Source organism: Rattus norvegicus, chromosome X (assembly GCF_021556685.1).
Source record: "Rattus norvegicus strain SHRSP/BbbUtx chromosome X, alternate assembly SHRSP_T2T, whole genome shotgun sequence".
NCBI lineage: Eukaryota > Metazoa > Chordata > Mammalia > Rodentia > Muridae > Rattus > Rattus norvegicus.
Genome location: NC_141554.1, coordinates 100,805,713 through 100,828,938, shown reverse-complemented (window position 1 = coordinate 100,828,938; position 23,226 = coordinate 100,805,713). Strand labels below are relative to the sequence as shown.

General features: G+C 33.8%; 1 protein-coding gene across 4 annotated transcripts in view; it reads right to left on the bottom strand.

Moving 5' to 3' along the window:
* The window catches only part of Diaph2 (diaphanous-related formin 2), an 839,122-nt gene that overhangs the window by 615,755 nt on the left and 200,141 nt on the right, over positions 1–23,226 (bottom strand). For all 4 annotated transcript variants that reach the window (NM_001427378.1, XM_087599848.1, XM_087599849.1 and 1 more), the window contains 4 exon segments: positions 2,912–3,020; positions 3,841–3,977; positions 6,917–6,986; positions 7,068–7,142. In NM_001427378.1, coding sequence (NP_001414307.1) covers positions 2,912–3,020; positions 3,841–3,977; positions 6,917–6,986; positions 7,068–7,142 — 391 coding nt within the window.

The window sequence follows — 23,226 nt, the reverse complement described above, 5'->3', positions numbered from 1 at the left end:
TGGTTTACGTCAAAATAAGTACCTTCCAAGAACTATAAAAATGTACAGTGCAAGTTAATTAAGTAAAGAAATGGAGGATTTCCAGGCAAAAGCATTTATTTATGTACAAAGGTATAGAGGAATAAGGAAGAAATTGCATAACATGTTCATAAAGCACAGCGTAGTATGACTACATCAGAAAGTACATATGCAGATGAGTAATGAAATATGCACTTAAGAGAAAAAGAAGTAAGCCAAGGATGAAGTGTGCTTTTATTTATTCATTTGAGGAGAAAGGACACAAGGATTAGATTTTAATCCTGGGTCCTAACAAACTTTTTGAAGGATTTTAAGCAGTGCTGAAACAAACCTGCATGTCAGAACAATGACTTTACGGAAGAGGATTGAAAGGGTTAGAAAGGAGGCTACATTAAAAGAAAAAAAAAAGAAGAACAAAGTCTAAAATAAAGAGGAGAATTTCCTGAAAGTTAAAAAAAAAACTGGCAGGAGAGTGAAGCTCTCTTGTGAAAATAACCTGTATATTCTTGAGCAAATACATGCTATTGAATATAAATATATCAATGTATAAGTATGTGGACATAAAATGATAATTGGGGAAGATGAGTGATAGAAAATAAGCGAAATGTTCCTAGGAAGTCAGAGAAGAAAAAAATGCAGTAAAAACATAGAATATGCATGGGTATTCAGAGACCAAGTACAAAAAAATGTTGCCCAGTGAAGCAAAAAAAAATGAATTTTTCAAGGAAGACATGCTGATCAATGGTGACAAGTTGCTACAACTAAAAGGAAATCATTGGATTTTGAAATTAGACAATCATTAAAGTTTTGTTTTGTGTTGCTTTAATATTGGAACTGTGAGAAAACTCGGTTGAGAGAGACAAGTTAGAAAACGAAGGCAATATGTATAGATTATTCTTTCAGAGACACGTGCTACAAAGTGAAAAGGAAGATGAGAGGCCAGCAGGTGTAAATATGTGGAATGAAGGAGATAAAGGGTTGGAGCCGGAACAGTGGAAATAAGCTGAAGCAGAGGCAATGAAGAGAGCAAATGCGTGGATGGGATTTACCCTCAACCTGGTTCTTCAGCCACTGAAAGTAATGAAAATCCTATCATAGCTGCACTAGAAAACATCTGTAAGAAATTGTTAGTTTAAAATATAATTAGTTCAGTATTTTAATGGAATTACTTCATGACATTCTAATAAGAAGTCTCAGGACACTACCAAAATAGAAAAGTAATTCTGTTAAACTACAACACGAATTACATTTATACAGATTTTAACTTTTGTTTTTCATTTCAGTTTTCTGGATGTATGTTATAACTTTTAGAGGATATTTCCATCTTCACATTAAATGTGCGTAATAAACCTACTTCACAATTCTTAGGAGAGTACTAGGCTCTGGATATAATAAATTACTAAATTTTGTAGCTCATTAAAATAGGAAATTTCAAATTGTAGTTTGCATATGTTTGCATCTTTAATCAGTATTCAACAATTTCTTGAATATTTAGCAAGATGTCTATAATTTCTCCATATGGTACTTGTTAAACACTTGCTACTTAATCATTCGATTCGGTGCAGCACCATGAAGGCCAGAGAATGTCAGGAGTGTTTCATTGTCTGCGGTAAACTACTCGACAACGGCAATGTCACTTTAAAATGGACGTGTTACTATAATGAACATACAATACATTTCTAGATACTTCTATCACAAAGATATAAGTTCAAGCCATCATTCTAAATCATAAGGGCTATGTGGTTCTGAGAGGATTGATTACTTAGCCTGCTTGCAATTCAGTTCTGTGTTCAGCAAACTGAAGATAATATATAACACAGAAATGTGGTGGAAATTTCATTTAAAGATTTTTTTAACAATGTAAATGTACCTGCCCATATATGGGAAACTGTTTCAAAGGTAATGAAGCCTTTGATTCTAAATAAAATATGTGAATCCTCCTAATCTTTGGAAGAAGAGTTCAAGCTGATTATATGCATGTCTGGCAGTGAAAAAGTCTACTTAGGTAAGCACAGCCACCACAGCAACATGGACAAAACATTAGAGAAGACATCTAAAAGTGCTTTCACTAGAACTTATGAAATGCTATTGAGACAAAACATAAGAACATGAATAACTGTCATAGACTAGAAAACACTGTGGGGAAAATCAGAATGTTAAAAACACTAATGCATAAGAAGCATACAATAACGCTTTATGAAAATCCTCATCATACTAGAAATCAAATACTTTATACTACAGATTCTCTCTCTCTCTCTCTCTCTCTCTCTCTCTCTCTCTCTCTCTCTCTCTCTCTCTGTCTCTCTCAGTTTCCCAGTTTCTGTGAGAAAAAATGTATCAATATTTAATAACAGTAAAAAAATGGTGTTTGTTTCACATCAAGCAGAAAAATTTTACACATATTTACTATAACTTGAAGAATTAAATATAGAAGCAAAATCTCTGAGTGATGATCTTCATGGAGCATCAAATGGTATGTACACTATCTAACACAAAAGCACTTTGACATCAAATTTTGACACACACAGCTGACTGCTTAAAGAGTAACATGCTTTGGCACCGTGCTTGACGACACTCTTATAAGTCTATTCAATTGATATGATAATAGTACTGACTGAGGTATTAGCCCTTTGGTCCAGAATACTGCTAAGGCATTGAATTCCCAATAAATTGGAAAGTATGGTATCAATGATAGTAATCCATGGCATATATGTAATAATGAAGAAGCAATTTCTTTAATTTTAGGTGATCTAAACTGAAAAGAAAACACACTGGGAATACCACAAATAATTGTACTTTTATATTCTGTTTTATAAATGCCAGCTAAAAGGTGGTGTAATAACAAGTACTCCAAATACAACTTGTCAAATGATTCATGGAAAAATGACCCCACCTGGAGATGCAAGGCTTCATTATTTTCTAAGCCTTCCACAATTGGGGAAAATCGTTCTCTGTTATTTCGTTCAGCTGCAGCAGTGATGCCCCCTAAAAGTTTGTCCAGACTACAAACAAAAGGAAGAGAAAATAGAAATGAAATATACTTCTTAGGCACACATAAGCAAAGTTCATTCTGTATTTTAAAATTAGTGTTTGATATTTATGTAGGGCATTGCAATTTTCACATATTTTTAAATAGACAAATCTTTCAAATACTCATAATATGTAGGACAACGCTTGGAACAATCCCTCTTACAGAGTAGTTAAACTGAGCTATGTAACATATGTACTAATTCCCATGCTAATTTTTTATGTATGATCTGTTTACATTTGTGTATTCCAAACATCTATCTACAAATTTATACTATACTTTCTTTTTCATGGGGAATTTCATTTCATGTGAACATACAAATTAAAGTAAAATATAATAGTACAAAAGTACAAAATGAAAGCATTTAGGGAATCGATTAAAGAAGTCAAACTGGGGACTGGAGAGATAGCTTCAAAGTTAATGGCATTGATTGTTCTTCCAGAAAAATTTATAACACCCAGTCAGTTGAGTTGAGTTGTGTGTGTGCATGCCTGTGCGTGTGTGTGTGTGTGTGTCCTGTGTCTATCCTGTGTTTCCCAAAATAACTTCTTGAATTTTAACATATTTCCGATTGACTGACTAATGATGTCTTCAGTGGCACAAAATTTCATTTATTCACTTTAAGTTTAATCTTTGGCAAATTTTGCCTATACAATATCCAATAAAGGTAAATTATAAATTAAGGGTGACAAAAATGTGTTCTTAGATCTATTTTTCTTCAAGTTACCAAGGGAAAATATACTAATTTCTCGGGTGTCATTTGATCATAATAATTAGAACATAGAAATACTTACATATTCTCTTCCCCAACAATGCAAATAGCAGAAAGGATTTTTACTATTTCAGTCATCATATTCTGTTGTTTTGGGTCAATTGCTCTTGCCAACAGTAAAAGGCTTCTCTCATCACCTAGAATCCTTTGTAGTCCAAACTAAAGAAAACAAACAAAAGAACTCTCATTAAAACTTAAAAGTCTATGAAATACAGTTTTCATTTAAAATAAACCTAAAATAAAAGAATTTAAAAAGCAATTTCTTCAGGGTGATGTTGTGTTTAATTATGTAAATTCTCCTCAAATGCATTTATTCTTTGTATTTTATTTGAAATAAGTACATCTTAGAATTTTTGTGGCTTCAACAAAAATGACTCCCCTTATTCCTTAGAAGTTGTTTTTTTTTAATTTTCAGAAATGACAGGAACAATAATTGTTTAACAAACAAAAACATATAGAACACATATAGACTACACTTTCTAAAGACATTTTTTGTCATGACATATCCATAGTAAAGTATGGAATTTGTGGTTAAGTTTCTAATATATTTTTATTGAAAATTAAGGTAATCAGGGAAGCCAAAAGGCTAAAAAGCTGTCATGTATAAGATATGCTAGTTAAAGTAATACGAATATAGTATGGATTTCCCCCTATTTACTTGACTATCTACTTCACTAAAAGGCATCATGGACTTAGAGACATAGCACTTGGGTTTCCTTATGTACCACAGTAAGATAGGTAAGAAAGTATCACATTCAGTTATTTTCTAGGAATGACCCCAAATATGTGTACACATGTATTTGCAACTGCCAATAAGTAGATTTTCAAGTCAAAAATTAATATTAAGTTACTCCTTTCTTTTACCTTTGTTTCACAAAGTATATTTCCACTTTCTCTTTAAAAGTTTGCTTCATTTTACAGCTCCATGGCAACATTACGTTTCATCAGAGACTATTACAAGACAACATTTGACAAAGTGACAAATGTGTGAAGAGCATGATGGTTATTAATTTAACTTTATGAGAAAAGGGGACCTGGCTAAACTTTTTAATATGACTTTAACTGTGGATCTGAATAAATAAGGGAGTGTGCAGACTGTAAAATGGCTTCAAATGTAAGCTCAACGTCAAAGACCTAAAAAATAATATTTAAGTCATTTCACATGAAATTTACTTTCCTCGATTCGGAAAATGTATTCCAAGTTAAAATGAATATATCACTGCATGTTTTCTATTCAGAAGGTCTGTTTTATGGATTGTTTCCCATGCTAATAATTTAAAGGACTCATTTATTCAGGTGGTGAAGATATATATTCAACTCATAAACACAGAGTAACAAAAACTTCTGTTTCGAAAAATTTAAATTAAATCAATATGTTCTTCAAAACTGCCAAACAGATAAGGAAAAAAAATGAGTCTTAACACATCTGAGTATGACCTGTAGGAATAGGGCTCTGTAGGAAATCCTCCTGATATGAACTTTCTTTAGTCACTATTCTAATTATAATGAGTTGTTATCTTACAAAACTATGATAGTTGACAACATGAATCAATAAGAATACAGAACAAAACCTCCCATAGCTCAATTTACAGAGGAGGAGACTGATTAGCCAGAGGCTAAGTTATTTTTCAAAAGCCATGTCTACTTGGCAAAATATGAACTGCATCTCTGATTTCTCGTGCTGTGTTCTCTTTCTATAAAGTTACTACTCTTGTCAGTTGCAGACAGCGATTCTTCTTGAGCTGTGAAGAAACGATGTTCAATTAAGTTCATTGCTGTTAGGAATTAGATGCTATGACAGGTCAGATCTGAATTCCAAAAGCAAAAAGTACAGAATCCTGTACTGGAACTGATGGGAGTCATGCTATAAGAATCTTCAAGGTGGGTCAGTGAGATGTGCTCAAGGACTAAAGGTACTCAGTAAAATGCTGAGCAAGTGAACTTTGATCCCTGTGACTCACATGGTGGAAGAAGGGAAGTGACTCCCTCAAGCTATATACTTTGACTTTCACAAACATGTATCCATGCATCATACTTATGCATAATTCAATGTAGAAATAATTGCAGTACAAGTGAGCTAATGAAGTTCATTAACAATAACGTACTGCATGTACCAATATTATTTGCTACTTTATATGAGCATGTAATCAGACAGTAATATATAATTATATATGATACAGTGTTTTAATATATTACTTAAATACACAATATTATTGCATTGATTTTAATAGTTATACTTCACATTTAGCAAGTTTCTAGTTATTTTTATAATTAGTGTTTCTATTAAGTACTTTAAGATTATTGAAATATCATCTAAAGGACATTATAGGATCAACCAAACTGATTCGTATGTTATTTTATCTGTAGGTCCCCACTATATTGTATAATAGAAATAATATTATACATACATGAAAATGCATTCTATCCTCTATAGATCTTTTTATTCATATTAATCAAAGTGACTCAAAATATATCTTAGCCTTCTCACAAAACTAGATGAAACTTATATCTACCTTTGAATTTTCTTTTTTTGTTGGGTGTTTTTTTTTGTTTTTTTTTATTTTAGTTTTAATGTAATAAAATTTTGATATCTATATGGAAATTATATTCAACTTATAACATTTAAATTTTTATACTACTTGGAATTAGGAGATGCTTCAGCAGTTAAGAGTACATGCTGCTCTTATATAGGACACAGGTTCAATTCCCAGTACCCACCTTAGGCAGCTCAAGCCTATAGCTTGAGTTCAAGAGAATCTGATTTCTTATGACCTTAATGTATATCTGCATGCATGTGCTGCACATAAATTTATCTAGCTATACATACACATAAATAAATCTTTTAAAATAAATAAAATGTCATCATCATGAAAGGAAAAATATATCATCTAATGTGAGAACTAAACTGAAATTGTTGGCATAATTGCAAAATATGCCAGTAAATACTGTGTGAAGCAAAATAAACTTAAACAAAATATAGGATATTCTACATTATTGACATATTACTGAAACTAGTATGAGTATCCACTATTTTATTTGTTGCTTACTTTCATAGTGTCAAGCAACCCCTAACAGAGGGAGAATCAAATGCCATTTACCTTATTGTTCATAAATGCTTTCAGGCACTGAATGATTTTGTACTGGTTCTTCTTGTCGATATTTTCTTGCCTAAATCAGTAATAAAAACAGTCATATTAGGTTGCGTTTAATTTTTCCCAAATGTAAAAGGTTTTAAATGTTTATTCTTACTGTTTTTTGTCCAGAAGTTTCTCCAGCACATCCAGTAAGACGCCAAGTCCTTCATAGCCAAAGTTGTTAACCCAACTAAGAATTAAGAAGAAATATATAAGCAACTTTAATACTTAGCACATTAGGTATTAAAAATAAAATTTTGGTTTTCAAATATGACATCCTGTCTTACTGTTGTTATCTTTTTCCCCTGTGATAAAAGGCTAGACTCTGTGGATGACTCTGATATCCTCATCTAAATCCTGAACCACTCTGGTTTCCTTGCACCTATATTGCACTGCACAAGATATTTCACCAGCTTCATATACTTAAGCCAGAATTTATGAGCTAAATTTATCTCTCACTATTTCTATTCTCACAAATCAACTCCTCCTCCGCTCTTCAATATTCTCTTAATAATACCATTACCCTTTGATTCGCCCAGACTTGAAATACTGGCTTAATTGTTTGACCTGCCATTCCATTTCACCTTTTCATTTATTTTGGTCATTTCATAAACAGCGTTGAAGCATCTACAAGATACCAAGTATGTATGTACCATAGATATAATGGGGAACATAACTAAGCCTTTACCCTCTTGGAACCTACTACCTATAAATAGAGAGATAGATAATGAATAAGTAACAAATTATATAAACATTAGTGCTTTGGAGCAATGAAGAGAAACAACTTTTGTTAAAAAACTGAAAGGCCAGGATGCTCTTATCTCATATGTAGCCAGGGAAAGGGTCTATGGTAAGATGCTCTACTTGAATAAAACAATGAAGATACATGAAACTGTAATGAGTAGAAAGATTATCAGAAAATGGATTCCTGAGATGTTAAATACTGTGTTTGGAATCTTCCATCAACTCTGTGGGACAGAATGTCTTAATGGGGGTTGGAAAAATAGCAGAAGATTACACATCATTTGACATAAAACACTAGACCACTGGGTATCAAGTTATGAATTTTTCAGCTCCTACCATGCTTCCTCTAAAGGCTTCTCTCTATTTAATTGTCTATGCTAAAACCCATTTTAACACTAGATTAGTTTATCTTAACAGGGCTGAAAATTCTATGTAGCTACATTTTTCTCTTTTATTCATTTTACATTTAAAATATCTGACTGATAACATTTCACTAAATTCTTCAGTCCAAATATCCACTAGAACTGCCTCAATGATCCCTTATCCTGATATTTTCATAGAGTCTAATCTACATTTCCAGCCTGACGATTTAGGCCACATTTGCCAATGGAATCAGACAAATGATAATTTCAAGAGTTCTCTCTGAAATTCCTTTGTTAGTTTATTTATTCTTTCTTCTAAGAAGAAAACCACGATATCATCTCTCGAGGCCTCAAAGTATCAAATGACTATTTATAACCATTAGTGATCTCTCAATATCCTGGAAATCTTCAACCAAATATAGGTTCTTCTTTAAGCCATCTCTATATAATCTTATCACTTAATGTCTGTCATAGATTTTACTATATGCCTTACCAACTCATTTGGATTATACATTCCATAAATACACTATATTTTCCCAGTCATTTCTTTATCACCCATTGTCCATATTAGAGTAGCTTTCCTACAATATATGACCTATTTATAAATGATAAATACTAATTTAAATTTGGAACCAATTTTGGTTAATCATTTTTCACAAGGTTAAATAAACCCAGAATTTTGTAAAATAGTCATAAGAATTTATACTACGTACATACGTATACAAATGTTGGAACGTTGAGGAGAGAATACTAGACCTCATAGAAATCATGCAAGCACTATACCACTGAGATCATGTACTTCACATAAACTCCATATACTAAAACCATGTGTTTATGTATTCCATAGTCTTTAAACTTTCTCTGGTGCTGAATAAGCCTGGCTTCCATAGGCTCATAATAATTTGGTCCTTGGTTGGTGGAAATCTTTGGGAAGGATGAGAAGCTGTAGGCTTGTTGGGTAAGGTCTGTCACAGTGGGGCAGGCTTTGGGTTTCAAAGTCTCATGGCATTCCCATTTAGCTATTGGTGCTTCAGGCTGAGGATCAAGACGTACTTTCTCAGCTACTGCTCCAGCACCATGCTGAGAGACCCCCACAATGATTGGCATGTATTCTAACCCTCTGAAACTAGAAGGACCCCAATAAGAGTTTTTTCACTCTATCTTTTGCCTTCATCATGGTGTTGTAGCAAAGAATTACTAAACTAATGGAAAACACTGTACGTCTCATATCTACCTAGATAAATATATCAACATAGCAAAAATATATGTACTTATCAGATTATCAGTGAGAGTCATCAGATTACTGAGGAAGGTGTAATATAAAACAACGATAATCAGAACCAGTCACATTCTCAATTGTATGGAAACTCATTTTAAATGAATATGACTTTTATTTCCATAATGAAAAAAGAAATCAATAAGGTATTGTAATGATAAGTGGAATTGAGCTACTATTCACTTGAGGCATGTAGTCATCCAATGAAATGAGCTATTTTCTCTAATGACTATTAATATTCAGTGGATTAGAGGCACAAAGATAAAGAGACATCAGTTTTAAGTATAATGTGTAGCATTAAATCTATCTCAGAGAGAAATCTACAAGTATGATCATAGAACAATAGCATGGATCAACCTTAACATCATACAAATCTAAACAAACTTGTATTTGCAGCCTGCAGTATCTGCTTCAACATTGGAGAAGAAAAATATCACTGAGTTCTTGAAATTTAATGCTTAGACATGATATTTGATTGTAAATATTAGTCATGTTTTCTTTAAACCCAGCACTATTAAATTATTAGGGTTATTTCTTCATCTGGGAACATATTTGACAGAAGAGAATGATTTATATTTGTTCATTGAAATCAGTCACCCTCAAGTGGTAGACTACCTAAAAATGCGTGGTTAAGAGCATTTTAGATTCAGTCAGCGAAAATTATTGTAATTTTGTAAAAAAATTACAGAATTCTGAAACATAAGAGTAAAAGGACAAGTTTACTTATTATAAATTAGGGAGGAAGAATTCTCAACTGAGAATGTATCTGGACAATGGAAGAGTAAACCTAGACAGAGTCTGCAGAGTTTTTATAGTAGAAGAGGACCCCATGAGTAATTTGGTGGTAGGGGCTGAAATAATGATGTACTCTTATGATACTCAGGAACTCAATAAGTCTTCCTCCTTTTTTTTTCTTGTCAACTCATTTTTAACTTTCAGGTATCAAGCAATGTATAGCCTCTTGCTATATTCTCGCTGACATTCATAGCATTAGGTAAGTAAGCATATGCAGCAAAACCATATAAAGACAAAAAAGGCAAGACGGAACAGCTTTAATTAAAACAAAAGTTGGCTTGGTTTCAAGAATGGGCGTTTGTTTGTTTGTTAAAAACGATAACACCCAAACTAAGTGTTGCTCTAATTATGTACCTCAAAGCAGCACCATCAATATCATTGTGAATGTGCTAATAATTCAAATTGTGGGGCCATACACAAGAACTATAGAATCAATCCCCAGGGGAGGTGAGATGGCAGCCAAATATGCTTGAATGTGATTAAAAGTGATTATAGTGCTTGGTAAATTTTAAAACCACTGCCATAGAAAAGGTGGTTTTTTTTATTTTTTAATGAAGTACAGGCACCCTTTGGGAAGTAAGACAAGGGCTAATAAAACTCTAGACTGTGGTATACACTGTCCACAATCAAAAAAAAAAAAATCTCATGACCAGGGGATACAAAACTAGTATCAAATTAAAGCTGCTGACATAAGTTTTACAAAGTATATCAATTGCAGCTCTTATACAATACTAAATGGATCATATACAAGTGTAAGAATACATCTGATGATGGTATTTAAAATATAAGTTGGGGACTACACTTCAAGAAATAAATTTCCCCATGCTATCTCAACCTGAATGTAAGTTCCAAGTCACTGAAAATACTAATACTAAAGGAAAAATATGAGGAATGCTATTTGCTAAATTCCATAATCATCTAGAATCAGACTTTTTGATTTCTTTATGGAGTCCCAGTTAACACAAGTGTAGTGTAATTTAACAAATACTACTAGACAGAACCAGTAGATATTTTTATACAACATCTACCTAACAGTTTTTCCAATACCTCACTGAACATTTTATGATTGCCACAGAAGTACACTAAGTTTATAGTTGCAAACACAGTATAAATGCCTTCTTTATTTACTTAGTTCATTTATCTATATAGACCACATTACAATCCATGTTATTATAGATTTTTAATGTCCTGAGTCTTATAAGAAATCATTAAAGTACTGCTGAAGAAAGAGACCAGACTCTATCAGAAATATCCACTGAAATTTTGGGCAAAAAAGCTATTCAGAAAGAATGGAGAAGGAGAAAATGTATGTTAATGGCATTGAGGGATAATTTTTCTTATTTTGTTTTGGTTTTACAAAGAATAAATGCAAGTTTAAAATGTTCCTGAAAAGCTATATGACACATCAAAGTTGTTACTTATGAAAACTTCTGAAAGGACAATGTAGAACCCAATAAAATAAAGACCAGAGAAACCTAGGCAGGACATTTAATTGACAAGTAAGCAAGAAGGTAGAATTAGAGGTGAAAAAAGAAGCCAGGAAGAATGTTTTCCTTTCCTTTTTCCTTTCTTTTTTTTTTCTCTTTGGTTTTAGTCTAGTTTGGATCTGGTGGTTTATTTTTTTGGAGAGAAGATATTTCCATGTTAACCTCACCATCTTGGAATTCACTGTGTAAATCATGCTGATGTTAAATTCACAGAGATTCTTCAACTGCTAGTAACCCTGAGACATTATTCTAACTGTATGTATAAAAACTGGTAGTATTTACTACACGCTAAAAAACCTTATATATTGTGCAAAATGTGACAAACTAAGGATCATTCCCAATGATTATTCACCAGCATTGTGGATGTGTGCATCTCACATAGGCATGTGTTTTTGTATTCTCTGAAACTACATTGCTTCTGTTGAAACTCATAAGAAAGTAGATAGAGTACAAATTATAGACACCAATACCAGGTTGAAATGTGTTTTTCATGTTCATTTAACGCAGGATTGAGAGCAGTACCTGTATATAATTTGTAAACACAAAATGGAAAAAATACATAAGAGAGCTGGACAGAGTTAATATTTATTTTTTCTAACATATGATGAACCAACACCTTGATTGTTCTTCGGCTCTTATACTCCAAAACATAGTATTAGAACCAGTCAAACTCTGCACTAAAATCAACCAATTAAAAACAAAGACAACAATTCAGAGAATCAACAAAAGCAAGAACTTGTTCTTTGAGAAAATCAACAATAGAGATAAACACTTAGAAAACTTAAAAAAAGGACACAGAGACACTATCCAATTATTAGAATCAGAAATGAAATAATAACAGAAACTGAGCAAATTTAAAAAAAAATCTTTGGAACCTACTACCAAAGCCTATACTTTACAAAACACGAAAATCTAAATGAAATGAATGGTTTTCTAGACAGACAGCACATACCAAAATAAAATCAAGATCAGAAAGACTGTCTAAAGAGTCCCATAACCCCTTAGGAATTAGAAATATTCATTAAAAGTCTTCCAACTGAAGAAAGCCCAGGGCCACATGTTTTTAGTGCAGAATTCTACCAGACCGTCAAAGAAGAGCTAATACCAATACTCCTCAAACTATTCCACAAAATAGAAACCAAAGGAACACTACCTAATTGATCCTATGAAGCCACAGTTACTGTGAATCCTAAACCATACAGAGATCCAAAAAAAGAAAGAGATCTTTAGGTCAATTTTACTTATGAGTATCAGTGAGAAATATTCAGTAAAAGGCTTGATAAGCAAATCCAAGGCCACATCAAAACCATCATTCAACATGATCGAGTAGGCTTCATCCCAGTACAGAGATGGTATAGTATATGAAAATCCATCAACATAATCCTCTAGATAAACAAACTCAATGAAAAATCAACACAGTGATCATCTCATTAAATGCTGAAAAAGCCTTCAACAAAATACAACATCCCTTCATGTTAAAAGTCTTGGAGGGATCAGGACTTCATGGCACATACCCAAACATAATAAAAGCAATATATAGTCAGCCAATAGGCAACACCAAATTAAATAGCGAGAAACTAGAAGCAATTCCACTACAATCAGGGAAAAGACACCATATTCTTGAGTTATACAGTACAGAGAAATCAAACTGTTATTCATCTAGAAATTTCACCACTACTAGCTAGCTTTCAAAATCCTGGAAAATACTATACATACTATAAAAGGCTGTAAACACTGTGGGCTATAATAACCACTGCACTGGCAAGATAGTAGTACAAAAATAATATGAATGTCATAAGTGGATTTGAGGCCCACTTTTCACTATTTATGCCATAGATGGCACCATTATCAGGATCAAGAACCTGTGGCTAGATGGATCATATAGAATCTAGAGGAGAACCTACTTCTATTACCCTGCTAATTGGACTTACTATTAAACCAACTCCCGATGAAATGGTTATACTCAGATAAATACATCTTTCAAGGTTCATCAGTAAAGTTTCTTTTTGCAGTACACAATTAACACATAAAACTCTAACTTGTTGAGGGGTAAGGAATACAAGATAGCACCATGCTTAGCCCTAAATATTACATCTATATCACAAGCTCTCCTCCCATGGCTTGAAGATAATCATCTCAGAAAAGGAGCTAGAAAAAAATTAAGAATCATAAGCAGTAGAGTGTTACAATGAAAGGGTGTTTTCAAAACACAGTTTAGCAACTACACATATGAACTACAGGAGTTTGGATAGCATGCACAAGGCTTACTCTACTGCAATATAGACAAAAATCCCTATATCATCCTGAGTGAGCTAACCCAATCACAGAAAGACATACATGGTATGCACTCATTGATAAGTGGCTATTAGCCCAAATGCTTGAATTACCCTAGATCCCTAGAACAAACGAAACTCAAGACGGATGATCAAAATGTGAATGCTTCACTCCTTCTTTAAATGAGGAAAAAGAATACCCTTGGCAGGGAAGGGAGAGGCAAAGATTAAAACAGAGACTGAAGGAACACCCATTCAGAGCCTGCCCCACATGTGGCCCATACATATACAGCCACCCAATTAGACAAGATGGATGAAGCAAAGAAGTGCAGACCGACAGGAGCCGGATGTAGATCGCTCCTGAGAGACACAGCCAGAATACAGCAAATATAGAGGCGAATGCCAGCAGCAAACCACTGAACTGAGAATAGGTCCCCTATTGAAGGAATCAGAGAAAGAACTGGAAGAGCTTGAAGGGGCTCGAGACCCCAAAAGTACAACAATGCCAAGCAACCAGAGCTTCCAGGGACTAAGCCACTACCTAAAGACTATACATGGACTGACCCTGGACTCTGACCCCATAGGTAGCAATGAATATCCTAGTAAGAGCACCAGTGGAAGGGGAAGCCCTGGGTCCTGCTAAGACTGAACCCCCAGTGAACTAGTCTATGGGGGGAGGGCGGCAATGGGGGGAGGGTTGGGAGGGGAACACCCATAAGGAAGGGGAGGGGGGAGGGGGATGTTTGCCCGGAAACCGGGAAAAGGAATAACACTCGAAATGTATATAAGAAATACTCAAGTTAATAAAAAAAAAAAAAATCCCTATAGAGAGTGGGGTATGCAGGCACAAAGTTCCTCTCCTTGCTAGAGGGCTACTGATAATTGATACCTGCCTCGAAAAGAGTAGTTCTATTTGTTTTTTTGTTTGTTTGTTTGTTTTGTTGTGTTTAATGATATAGCCCCTGGCATATTAACCATGTTCCAATGGATGGCCACACAGCCAAGAGTATGTACACAGCACAAATTAGACTCAAAGATTTAAATTTAAACATACAGGTATATATTTGGGTGTGCATAGAAAGAAAAAGTAGATCTGGAAGGAGTTGGCATGAATAAAAAATATATAACATAAAATTCTCAAAACTAATGAAATATTATTTAAAAAACATATTGAAACTTAAAGGAAATATTAACACCCAAGCGTTTTGAATTTCAGATGTCATTATTTGAGAAGAGCTGACTTATAGTTATCGACATGATCAAAGGAAAGAAAACATCACATTGAATGGAAAGTAGGAAAAAAATCATTTAACACTAAATCCAAACAGAAGCAAGAGTCTTCCATGTCATGTTCTGTAGGGCAAAAGCAAAATGTCAAAAACTCTCTATAAACGCAGCAATTCTGTGAAAGGAGGGAACAAAATCAATTTTGTTCTCTTACGATCTACATAAAAAACTTTCAGCTTCATAAAACTTTAATATATTATCCAAAAGAATATATCTTTGTTTTGAATTAGCCAATTGCATTTCAGGTAAATATAACCTTAATATTTGGTGGAAAAAGAAGTCAATTAGATATATGCACAAATATAAAAGGACACAGTGATCTTATGTTCAATTTGATTAGATTCTCTAGATTTGTAGCAATATTTCAAAAGAAGTCAAAGTAAAATTAAAGTTCAACACTAAGTCCCGTAAGTTGTACAAGCAATTGGTCTCCAGTAAAGGAGTATAATATTAGTCATGTCATCCCTTTATCACTGTTTGTACAGTATTAAAGGCTAGTACAAAGGGTTATGTGTTCTTTAAAAGATTTTTACTTGTCTCTAATGGTGCGCTAATCCCATGTGCAATCTGAAACTGCACATAAATCACTGAAATATCAAATAACATGATTGAGGCTTCTAACTTTCTTGGGTAATTCAGAAAGTGAACAACTATTACCACACATGAAACAATTCAAGAAGTTTAAGAGAGTTAGAACAATATTGTAAGTGTGGACTTTGTAAATTTTAGACAAAACCATTATATATTAATACTAATGTTCCTAACATAATGTTCATCAATGCAATTATAGCTAAATCTTAGTTATCTTTACTACAGTGTAAAAAATCCATGTGAATAAATAAGACGGATGAATGTATAATCTAAAAAAATATATATTTCTTTTATGACTCGGTATCTCTAAACAATATAGATGGAAAACTTCATTGTTTCACCATCTTTAAAGGATGTTCTATTAAGCTAAATTAGCTTTTCAACTGCCCTTCTATCACAATACACTTCCATCAAAAAATGTTACTGTAAAAACATACAATGGAAATATACATATGCTCTGACAGACTTTAAATAGAATATAAACACTTATATATACCCATTTTGTCTTCATGAAAGAAAAGAAAATAGTACTAGACATTTGAACTCCTTGAAATGATTCATTTTCATAGATTAATGCATGAACTATATCTGACCAATTATAATATGCCTATTTGATACAGTGTTGCCATTTCCGTTCATTTGTGCATAAGCTTTGAAGCTGACACTTGCTGACCACTTTATTTTGCCTGATTTATAAAAAGGTTGAATGTGCCAATTTCCAGATTTGACTCTCAGAGGTTTTTACTTCAGTGCTGTAACAGATTACAATTTCCTTGAAATGCCCAAAGAAGACATCCCATCTTTCTCTCTGTCTGCATTTATTCTGTACATCAGGCTCACTAGCTATGTCTGATGTGATTCACTTACTTGGAAAAGGAGAAAATGTGCCCCATTTCAGGACGATCATATTATATATAAACAAATTTCTTTTCCATATTGTTATAACAAAATACTGCAATACCTTAAGTTACACAAAAATATCTCTTTACAGAACAAGTTTAACTATGTTTTTCTCAGAAAACAGTTTCCTATTTGTTAAAATCAGTTTCTTAGGCTGCCAAAATTACTCTTGAGATAGTCATGGAAATAGCTTTAACTGTACCTATTTTAAATATCAACAGGCTAGGCAGTGAGGAATATTATCCTCTATTCCTGCCTTTAAAAGTTGTTATAAAAGTATAATGCAAAGTCGTATTCTATAATGGGATAAATGATATAAAGTGTGAACAGAAAGGAAAATACACTCCTCAATCTGCAGTAAATAGGGGAGAAGCAAGAACAAAATTCATTTTACATATCCAAGCCAAAGTCAGTCATATTTTACATCTTAATATGTCTGAAATTGTGACTATAATTATGTTAGGACAGTTGCTAAATCTGACGGCTTAGTGATATAACCATTCAAATTTACAATAAAATGTTAACTTCCCAGGAAAAATAGTATTGGTTTATTCTCTTAAGCTAAGTAATATAGCTAAAATTCTATCATGTACTCCACAGGACATCCAATTTCTGTTGGTTCTATTGAATTATATTAAAATAAATTTATTCCAAGAAATCAGATTCCTAATCTGAAAATCCTGAAAATGAAAACAGAGCTGATAGAATTTATCTGTCATAAATAAAAGAAGCCCTTGAATGCAATCATGAAAAACAATAGCATTAGCATAAAATTCAGGCTCAAACTCCTTTTCCTAACTCAATTTGTATATTATGGTATCCGATTCTTCTGGGCAGTAAACAAGTAGTAAAGGAAGTTTCTTGCAATCTAAGAAGGATAAGGAAAGGTGAAGGACAATTGCTCTTTGATGAGTGCAGAACAGCACTGCAACCTTTTTTCTCACCTACCAGGAACAATATGAAAACCATGCAATTAACAACTCATTATAGATGATGATTGCAATGTAGACAAAGATCAAACAAATTTAATGTTTGCAGATATTTTTAGCACAGAATATCTACACATAGATAATGTACTTAAGAGAAGCATTTCTTTGGGTGCTCTTTGAGGACTGAATTTTCATATGTAAATGTTGGTTACTGAGCATATGACTTTTAAAGACAGGAAGTTTTGTTTTTTTCTGTGTTAATCTCTATGTTTATTTTAAATATCTCTACTTAAAACTGGAGAATAAACTGTGGAGAGTATTTATTTTTTTCTGAATACATATGGTTAAATACATTTTTATTCGCTGTATTTTAAATGCTGTAAACTGTACATATTTACAGTACCCACATCACTTATTCATAAACCTGTCCATCATAGATATTCATTTCTCATATCCTTATCACATAGTAAAAAACAATCAGAATCTAGCACATTTCAATTGCTGTTTTCCTCCTATTCAAGTTCATTATCAGCAACTAATGTAAAACTTCATCAATTAAGCCAGGCCTGCTGCTACAATAGGCCTAAAATCCATGCTACTCAGAAAAGGTTGAATCCAAAGGATCCCAAGTTCAAGGCCAGCCTGGGCTAGAATATGAAATCAAGTTAAAGAAAATATAGGCAATTAGGTTGATTCTGTCTCAAAAAATAAACAAAGGGAGGGAGAAAGAGAAGAAAAAAAGGAGGGGAGATTGACAATATAGGTCAATATATAATATTCAATCCCCAATACTGCCCCAAAACAATTAGTTGAACCACTTTTTATATTTTTTTTCATTTCAAATGTAATTTATACCTCGAATGCACAAATCAAAATCTGTAAGGCATCTTCTTTTTATGTATTTTGTGTTCTATCATACTATTAGATACATTAGAGATACCTAAAAATACAGTTTTGTTTGCATAGTATTCTATTGACTATACTTGAAATAATACAGCAGGGGGGTCATAACAGTACCCTGTATATCCACCTATCCATGATCCACAATATAAAAATAAAACACACAGAAAGAAAAACCCTACTTTTCTTTCTTACTGCATGTGATTATGAAAACACTGGCAAATACAAATATTTAAAATTAATTTTCAAAAGTACAGCATTCATTGATATTTGGTCTGATAGAAAGTATATTAAGAAGTATATGGAGATTGTGTAATACTGGCTTTTAATATGGGAATAACAGTCCTTGTTGGTTTATCAGATGTCTTTACACAGTGAGAATTTTGCAAACTGTCATATTACATCACTTTCAGCTAAACATCCTTACTTAATTATCTCTTTATGGTTTGCCTTATTTTCATTGATTATACTGAGTTTCCAATAAATTCAGTGACCTCTTGTTTTGGTGTGACCAACCTCTTTCTCTGTCAATATCTCTTCTGAAAAGGACTAAGGTCTGTATTAAAGTTCAATAATGAAATGTAAAAGCTCTTGAGAGATAAAAATGAAAGGAAGGGCAAATAAGATGAATCACAGTTTAGAGAAAAGGGGAGGGGCATGGGTTGCAGGGTTTGTTGAGAGGGGAGTGGGAATGGGCATAACATTGAAAATATAAACAAATAAAATGATTAATTAAAAAAAGTTGTTATATACTGTCAAAGATGACTCCAAATCATACACACAGGGTAAGGTTCAAAACAGTGATGAGATAAACAAACTGTCCAAAATAAAAGATAATTCAAGAATAAAAATTAAAAATAACAATTAAATAATTTCATAGAAATTCAAGTCTGTTGTAAGCTCACAAACTGAAAATCCCAGCATCACACTTAAATTACAAATGCTCACAGTATGCAACTAACATGTTCTTGAATCTGCAGAGAACTGTTTGGTAATTCATATTTTCTTAGTACCCTTCATATTGATGGCTCAAAAGTATATAGTCACAGGTTGGAAATATTAATCTATGTGGAATTGTTTCTTGCTCTTCAAAATCATATTCTACAACAGTACATTTTTGACAACCAGGATCATTTGGAAGAAAAAAAAGTCATGAAAGTGCATAATATAAACAACATGTGAATCATTATTACTTGTTAATAATTCAAAAATAATACATTCAACTAGCAGACAATATGATGAATGATTTCCAATGTTCAACAACAAAAAAGAGAATAATTAGTGGCGATTAATTATATATTTCATAATAGCTAATGGAGATAATTTTTAATGTCCATAGCATAAAAAATTTTGATAAGTGTTTAGAATGATTTATGTTTCAATTACTCTGATCTGATCATTACACATTACATACATGTATTAAAATGTCAAAGCCTACCCTATAACTATATAAAAATAGTATCTGTCAATTAGAAATTTAAAAAATTATAGTAGATGAGCAAATTAATAAAAGCCCAACAACTCACCATAATACATCCTCTATACTGTTCTCAGGAGAAAATAAAGTTGTACAAGTAGACTAATGGAATATTTTCTAATTTAGACCCTCCCAGGGTTGATGTCTCCTCATTTTAAAAGCATTATGCTATTTTAATCAATGTTCATAATACTGGGCTCCAAAACACTACAGACTTCTTAAACATTTTTTATGAAATAAAAATCTATTACTGTCTAATCCAGATTTAGATCTGAATTTAGCTCAAAAAGGTATTCTTTTATTTTTGAAAATTATTAATTCACATGGGGAAATTTATAACATAAATTTTTGAAAATCTGTTTACTATACTTCAGTACCTTTTCATAAATGAATACTGAAAAAACTAATTTGAGAATGGGTCTTAAGCTAATTAGGTAGCTTAACAGTAAAGACGGTTCAGTACAATACTAAACATACTGCACTGGACTTCTATTCAGAACCAAGGGATATAGGTCCCAAAACGGGGAAATTGGAAGCAGTCTGAATATTATAAGAAGTTGGATTTTACAGAACATATTTAACATTGAGATGTAGGCTGATTTGGAATGAAAGAAAGCTTTAAATTCATATCTATGTTATAGGATACTAAACTACTTCACCATTAGGTGTTTACATATAAAAGAAAACAATAACTTCCTACTGTCTTTTCCATTTTGCATATATCAATTAAATCTCAATACAAGTTTTTCAGATTGAAACTGTCTGATGGGAAAGGCTATACGCTATAGAGTTGATGATAAGTGAACAATCTCCTGAATTAACTCTTCATTATCTACCATTAGTAAAACATCTAGAATTACTCAGCAACTACTGTTGACTAGTGCATATGGATCTTCTCTCAACAAACAAGACACTGGCCCACCTGGGGATCCATCCCACATGCAGCCACCCAACCCAGACACTATTGCTGATGCCAAGAAGTTCTTCCTGACAGGAGCCTGATATGGGTGTCTCCTGAGATGCTTTCCCAGAGCCTTACTGATACAGATGAGGATGCTTGCAGCTAACCATGGGACAGAGCACAGGGACCCCTATGGGGTTAGAGAAAGAAATTAAGGAGCTGAAGGAGTTTGCATCCCCACTGGAAGAACAACACTCTCAACCAACCAGAACCCCCCAGAGCTCCCAGGGACTAAACCACCAACCAATGAGTACACATGGAGGGACCCATGGCTCCAGCCGCATATGTAGCAGAGTATGGCATTTTCTGGCATCAATGGGAGGAGAGCCCTTGGTCCTGTGAAGGCTCATTTCCCCAGGGTAGGGTAATGACAGGGCATTGAGGGGGAAGTGGGTAGGTGGAAGCGAGAACTTTCATAAAAGCACGGGTAGCAGGTAGAGGGCATGGGAGAGGAGGAAAAGGGGATAGCATTTGAAATGTAAATTCATAAAATATCCAATAAAAAAAACAAAACAAAAATGTCAAAAAAGTGTTCATATGAGTGTAGAAGTGTGTGAATGTGACTATATTTCTTAGTATAAGTGTGAAACTGTGAACATGTGTAAAATTGTGACCACCTATGCATCTCTGAGACTGTGACTGAGTATGTATAACATACATGTATACGTACAAATATGTTAGCACGTGGGTGTGTGTGTCAGTGTGTGTGCTAGAGTTATGGGAATACGAATGTGGGAATGTATGTGTAAATGACTTCATGTGTAAATGACTTGATGTGTGCGAGAGTTAGTGTGTAAGTGTTGAGTTCTAATGAGTGTGTGAAACCCTATGTGTGAACATGTTTGAGCTTAAATGCATGTGTATGAATAAGTATGCATCCCATGTGAGAGTCTGTTAGGGTACATATGTCTATATAATCATAGAATGTTTATGAGTGAAAAAATGAGTGTCTGAGTGTATGTATGTGATTGTATGTGTCAGCCTGTGTGAACACTCATGTTAAAACTATGACAGAAAAAAAACAAACCACACAGAATACTTGGCTGTCCTAGGTGTTAGCAGTCATCTTAATTGTGAATTGTCAGCTATCCAGCTCCTATCAAACGTGTAGCTGAGATGATAGATATGCCTAGGGGAGAGCCTCCAGGGCATTTCCAAAGTACAATATACCTTCCTAGCACAGTAGGATATAGGAAAGCTGCAAACTAGTATTCTTACTGTAGGTCTATGTAGAAGCATAATGACCTTGGCTCCAGATAGGAAAGAAAATTCATTCAGGGAGATCCTCCATGTTTTATTAAAATTTATTCAATTGTGTTGTACAGTATTGGTCATTTTAAAAGAACCATGAAATGAAATTATCCAGGATTAGAATTAAGATGCTGACCTCCTTCCTTTCAATAACAAATGCATCATCATATGTCAGGTAAAAGATGCAGTCTTGCAATATTTTGCTACCTACAACTCTTCCATACACAGTACATACACTCACAAGGACCAGACTTTTGTGGATGAACCACATTTTCTAACAAATTTAGATGGTTATTATATATACATCCATATATCACTTAACTGAAAAAATATGTCCTTTATGGATTTTTACATGATCCATATGTCATGTAAAAATAAAGTAAATGTAAACAAAAGAGTCATTATTTAACTTAATGCATAGTGTAGTTCACACATTAAAAGAACACTTCAAAAACTTCATCAACATTGTGTGTCCCTAATTCTTTTTAAAATCAATATAGGGAGAGCTCACCGTCGAGACAGGTGGGCACTCCTGAGACTGCAGAGCAGAAGAGAACACCAACACTGCCCATCCCTGCCCACACCCCTGGCCCAAGAGGAAACTGTATACGGCCACTGGGTTCCCTTGGATAAGGGCACAGGAGCAGGAAATCCACTGCGTCTGAGACACCGCCGGAACCTGAAGGGAACGACCGAATAAACAGTTCTCTGCACCCAAATCTCCTGGGAGGGAGAGCTAAACCTTCAGAGAGGCAGACATGCCTGGGAAACCAGAAGAGACTACACTCTGCCCACACCTCTGACTCCAGAGGAAAACACCAAATGCCATCTGGAACTCTGGAGCACATATGCTCCCGGAAAGGGCGGCGCAGATCTTCCTGGTTGCTGCCGCCGCTGAGAGCTCATAAGCAACACCCCATGAGGAAACTTGAGCCTAGCGGCCACAGGTAAGACAAACCTTCCAGCTCCAAGCGACCTGCCTGGTGAACTCAAGACACAGGCCCACAGGAACAGCTGAAGACCTGTAGATCGGAAAAACTA